General features: G+C 45.5%; 1 protein-coding gene across 2 annotated transcripts in view; it reads left to right on the forward strand.

Moving 5' to 3' along the window:
- Window positions 1-508: 508 nt before the first annotated feature.
- Window positions 509-6023, forward strand: part of ETFBKMT (electron transfer flavoprotein subunit beta lysine methyltransferase) — a 9848-nt gene continuing 4333 nt past the window's right edge. Inside the window, exons 1-2 of one of the 2 annotated variants that reach the window (XM_006168055.3) lie at window positions 509-636; window positions 3075-3481. In XM_006168055.3, coding sequence (XP_006168117.1) covers window positions 3174-3481 — 308 coding nt within the window. In that variant the 5' untranslated portion in view covers window positions 509-636; window positions 3075-3173. The remainder of the gene's footprint in view (window positions 637-3074; window positions 3482-6023) is intronic. The other variant, XM_006168056.3, reaches the window with a different exon arrangement.

Below are 6023 nucleotides of genomic sequence, written 5' to 3' on the forward strand. Positions count from 1 at the left end.
CGCCTATAAATCAAGGCAGAATAGAGAACCCAGGGGATTTTGAACAGGCAGCTCCAGCGAATTTCTCAAACTGTAAGCCAAGATGCAGAAGCATGGTTTGCTGGTGTCCTGGTTTTGGACAACCTCCCCCCCAGCCCTCCGACGCGCCCACGATAGGGGATAAGGGGGTAGATGAATACACCAGGGACGGCGTATACGGGTCTAGAACTTTATAATACTGCAGAAGTGATTTAATTTAATATAAACGTCATACTAGCCTTATACTGTGTCTGTCTTGTTCACCATTCCATACTCAGTGACTGGCACAGAGCATACGCTCCGTTTATCGTTTTAGAACGAATATTTTAGAAATCGGAATCCCACAGACATTGCCCGCGGATGGAACGTTTCCTCGTTTTCCAGGTAGGATAAGGGCGCGCTGGGGATCGCACTTCCTGCGCCTTTAAGAAAGTGTGGGCCACCTAAAGCGCTGCCGGGAAAGTGGGCGGGTGCGGGGCCGCCTCGGGGCCGCCTCCCGCCAGCCTCGGATTCTGGGAGCCGGGCGCACCGCGGTTGTACCGGGTCAAAGGCGGGCGTCACAGGTGCCGGGCGCCCTACTTCCGATCGCGAGCTCTGCACCGGCGTTAGCAAAGCCAGGTAAAGGAGGCGAGGGCTGCGCCTGCGGGGTTAAGATCGACCCGTCCTTCGGAGGGAAATAACGTGGTCACAGTGTTGGGACCGTAACCCTTCTTATCGGATCTCATTCTCTTATCAGTTATGTGGAATATATGTACCAAATGCACACGCTTTTCACGGACTTCAGAGCCCAGGCTCACTGGTGCAGAGGTGGAAGGGGGACACGTGGGGGTTGAGGTGCTGACCCAATCCAAAAATCATCTCAGATTCGCTCTGCTTTATTTTTAAACTTTAGGCTTGTCTGATTGGAGGGATAATCCAGTGCTGCTAACAGAATTAGTCAAATGGGATGCCAGGCCCTTTGGGATCCCCAGGGCAGAAACGAGGATTAACTGCCACCCACCGCAAGTCTACCGCAGCTCAGCCTGGTGACCTGGCATGCTTTCTGGCCTGCCCTGTGCTTTGCTATTTGACTGTATCGCTGATGTTTAAAAGTGAGAGTTTATATGGAAATACCAGGATTTCAGGATTATTTTGAGAAATCAGAAGATCTGGCAGCAGGCTCCTGCCTGGTCCTTCTGGACTGTTTCCAGTTTCCGGTTGGTCACAGCCCTATTATCTTATACCAGCCTGTATCACCGTTGACATCTGGCCCCTTGAAGGCATTCCAGTTTTTTACCTCTACTCTAAATAATTGAGTATAAGGCTATTTAAAACATTCATGCAGGGGATCAGCAGATGGCACAATGGATACATTGCTGGACTCCCACATAGTTGACTGTAGTTCGAGTCCCAGACTGGCGGCTTCCTATCGGGTGTGCATATATGTCCAAAATCCCAAGAGGAGAGTGGAGAAGGGATTGAGGCATGGCCATCCCCCCCCCCCCCCAGGTGATTTCTCACTTTCTGTCTCTCTGGTGAGTACACGTGCCCTATAGTAAAAATCTCTTTCATAAATAAATAAATAAAATTTATGCAGATCAGATAAGAGGTCGCAAACAACTGGGTGTATAATTTGTGTTTGTTTATTATTTATTTATTTATTTGGAGAGGTTTTTGCTATAGGGTGCATGCACTCCCCAGAAAGACAGAGAGATTCAGAGAGACAGAAAGTGAGAGAGAAATCACCCCCCAGAGGGGATGGCCACGGCACAATCCCTTCTCCATTCTCCTCTCAGGCTCTTGGGCATGCACGCACACATTCTTGGTGTGAGTTTAAGCCACTGGATCTGGGACTTGAACCACAGTTGACTATGTGGGAGTCCAGTGACATAGCCATTAAGCCAACTGCTGGTCTCTAATTTTTGTTTAAATTGCTGCTCCTCACTCCCACTCATTCTTTTTTTCTTTTCTTTTTTTTTTTTAAGAATTATTTTATTTAACTTTATTATTATTTTCCAGTTTGATCAGAGAGAGACAGAGAGAGAGAGAGGGAAAGTGAGAAAGCAAGCCACTAGGTCTGAGACCTGAACCACGGTTGGCCATATGGGAGTCCAACACCTTCAACCACCATGCCACCTCCCAGCCCCCTGCTCATTCTTACCAAATTTTTCTACTAGAACAAATTTTTTCAATCCAGGCTTGGTAAAGTTGAATCATCAGAGCTACTTAGAGGAGGAGTTGGGAGGTCATGTCTTTTTGTTACAATTACATCCATAAAGTTATTTTTTCAAAGGAAAAAAATCTGAGTCTTGATTGCATTGTTTTGTGATGTGATAATCTCTAATGAAATAGAATGCAGTCAATATAATTTGTTGAGCCAGAAAGTGGCATGGTAGTTAAAGTGCTGGATTCCCATGATTCTAGTCCACACCTGGCAGCTGGAAAAGCACGCTGGGTATGTGTGCATGCATGCCCCAAATCCCAAGATAATGGAGGAGAAGGGATTGCAGTGTGGCCATTCCCCCCCCCGCCCCAGAGGTGATTTCTCACTTTCCCTTTCTCTGTCTCTTACCACAGAGTACATGTGCCCTATGGCAAAACCTAATATGTATGCATGTGTAGATATATATGATTTGTGTATTCCTCAGCCCACGAACAAGTTTATTAACCTTAACAACTCTTGGCTATACCTTATACAGGCAAAAACTGTTTTTGCCTTACCTGAGTATTATACTACTAGACTATAGACTTCGTGAAAGGGAGGGGGACTTGTGTTTATTTTGTTCACAGTTGCCAGGCATGCCAGCCTAGTCACTTGTTAAATGTATGAAATAACTTTAAGTGTATATATAATTTTTTCTTTTTAGAGTTTTTTGCTATAGGGCATGTGCGCTCACCAGAAAGAGACAGTCAGAAAGCGAGATTGTATTTGCCAAGTTGATGCACCAAAGCTTTTCTCGGAAATGAAGTTGCACTTGGGAATCAGATACAGAGCTTACAGTGTATTGTTTTCTTATGTGATAGGATCTGGAAATGTTGGTCAGCCTTGGAATTTTCAGTATCAATTTTGTTTTTAGAGATCCGGAGATTGCAGCTGAGATCAAGTTGGGAGATAGACCCGTGGTTTTTCCCCCCAGGAGGAGCAACACAGATAGGTGTGTCGTTGAAAAGGACTGATGGCTTTGAGCCGGGGTTGGAAGTCTCCCAGAAGCCACTGCATTCTGAAGGCTGTCGGAAGCACTGGTCTTCCCTTGTTATCCTGGAGCCTCTGTCCCCAGAGAGGAGCTGGAAGCTTTACGAACCCTGACATGAAAGCGTTCCTGGAGGAGAACACCCAAGTCACCAGCAATGGCAGCCTCACTCCTGAAATCCAGTTGCGGCTTTTGACGCCCCGCTGCAAGTTCTGGTGGGAAAGAGCTGACCTGTGGCCCTACAGCGATCCTTACTGGGCAATCTACTGGCCAGGAGGCCAGGCCCTGTCTAGGTACTTGCTCAGTTGAAATGAGAAATTTTTTTTTTCAAACTTGCCAGAGGGTGCATGCACTCACCAGAGAGACAGAGAGAGAGACAGAAAGAGAAAGAGAGCAAGAAAACACCCTCCACATTGAACGATCATGCCACAGCTCCTTCTCCTCCAGACTCCGCTTGAGATTTTGGGTAAGCACACATATGTGCCCAGCATGTTTTTCAAGCCACTGGATTTGGGAATCGAGCTGCACCATCAGCCATGTGGAATCCAGCCACCTTAAGCACCTCCCCACCTCTGGCCTGATGTTCTATGTAGTTTGAAATACAAAGTATATCATTGTTTTCTGGAGAAATCCAAGAACCGAAAAGCTGTCCAGGTGGTGCCAAGCAGTTGTAATTTTTAAAATTATAATATTGCCAGATCTTCAAGTTTTATTTAGTCATGTCATACATTTAAAATGCTGCCATTTTAAGCGATGTCTATTAAAATGTTGTCAATCAAGTCTAAATATAAATACCAACTTCCTTAAGAGACTGAATCAGAGATCATAAACAATAACCTATACATGTGTTTTGCTTGGCTTGTACTTGGAAAGTTCAGAAAATTACTTGCTAACATTTAAAACTTGAAAGATTTCATGTAAAATCTACTTTGTTTTAAAAAGCAGTAATATCGGGACCAGCAGATGGCATAATGGTTATGTAGCTGGACTCCCATGGACCCAGCTGCTTAAACTTACATAGGGCACGTGTGCTTGTGTGCCCAAGATCCCTAGAGGAGAATGGAGGAGAAGGGATTGTGGCCGTATTCCCCTCCCCACGGGGTGATATCTCACTTTCTGTCTCTCTTTCTCTCTGGCAAGCACACGTGCCCTATAGCAAACACCTCCCCCCCGCCAAAAGAAAAAAAGGCAGTAATATTTGCTAATGCTGGAATTCTCTGTGGCCACAATTAGCTGAAGGCGGTAGCAGCTGCCCCTTTAGACAGGACATGCACACCCTATTTTGCCGTCGTCCTTACTACTCTATTGCTCCAATCCTAAAATCAAATGTCAGTTGACATTTATTATTTCAGAGTTTCTCCATCCATCTCCACTTGTTTGGTAACTCCTTAGCCTTGGCCCAGATTCTTTGGCTGAAATGGACTGTGTACATTGCCAGAGAGGTCATTCTAATGCAATTCCAGCAGAGGTAAAGTCAGTCTAGGAAAAACAATGAAAAGGAGGCTTTTAATCTAGCTCACTTAGTCCTTATTATAGTGCTATTCTGTCAGTGTTATTTCATGATGCTTGGTAGTTTCTGGATTATAAATTCTCTCTCTCTCTATATATATATATGTATATGTATATATAAATATAGCATATAGCTGATATATATATGTATAAACATTTATTTTTCAGGCCGCCGGGTCTGGGACTTAAACTGCAGGAGTCATGTGGAGTGCAGCACCTCAACCACCATGACCCAATACATTTTTTTTTAAAACTGTATTTTTTTCAAGAATTATTTTGTTTAACTTTATTTATTTTAGTTTGACCAGAAAGGGACAGAGAGAGAAAGAGAAAGTAAGAAAGCAAGCCGACAGGTCCAGGACTTGAACCACAGTCTGCTATGTGGGAGTCCAGTGTCCTTAACCACCACATCACCCGCTGGCCCCAATACATTTTTTTAAAATGAGAAGTTTTTGCTATAGGGCACATACATTTACCGGAGATACAGAGAGAAAGTAAGAAACCATCCCCTGGGAACCAGCAGTTAGCGTAATGGCTATGTCGCTGGACTCCCACGTAGTCGACCGCGGTTCGCGTCCCGGACCTGGTGGCTTAAAACTCACGCCGGGCGTGTGTGCGTGCGTGCCCAAGATCCCGAGAGGAGAATGGATTGCAGCGTGACCATCCCCCCTGGGGGGTGATTTCTTGCTTTCTGTCTCTATGTCTCTGTCTGTCTGGTGAGCGCACACGCCCTACAGTGAAAATCTCTCCAAAAAAAAAAGAAATCACCCCCTGAAGGGATGACCACACTGCAATCCCTTCTTTTCCATTCTCTTCTCAGGATTCTGAGCACACACACACTTGTGCCCAGCATGAGTTTTAAGCTGCAGGGACTCAAACTGCGGTTGACTATATGGGAGTCCAGAGACATAATCATTATGCCATCTTCTGGTCCCTACAGTTCTCTTCTAAGTTCTCTTGGGGCCAGCCCTGCAGCCTAGTGCTTAAGGGAGCTGGATCCCACATGGCCAACCGCAGTTTGAGTCCTGGCCCCTGTGACTTGAAAAACACACTGGGGAGGGTAAAAGAGAAAATGAGTTCCTACTGATAATTTTGCCTCCAGCAAACGAGCTAGCATGGCAGGAGAGGCAAGGCCTTCAGCAGAAGATTCCTCATGGCTCCTGCGAACTAGTCGTTTCAGGGTAAAAGAGAAATGAAGAGTTCCTACTGATAATTCAGCCTCTAGCAAACAAGCTAGCGTGATGACTAGAAATCACCGCAGGATCACAAGAAATATGGGAGAGCAAGAAAATACCTCTCCTCCAAGGGAAAAGAATAACTCCTCTT

Source organism: Tupaia chinensis, unplaced genomic scaffold, assembly GCF_000334495.1.
Source record: "Tupaia chinensis unplaced genomic scaffold, TupChi_1.0 Scaffold145519_1, whole genome shotgun sequence".
Classification (NCBI taxonomy): domain Eukaryota; kingdom Metazoa; phylum Chordata; class Mammalia; order Scandentia; family Tupaiidae; genus Tupaia; species Tupaia belangeri.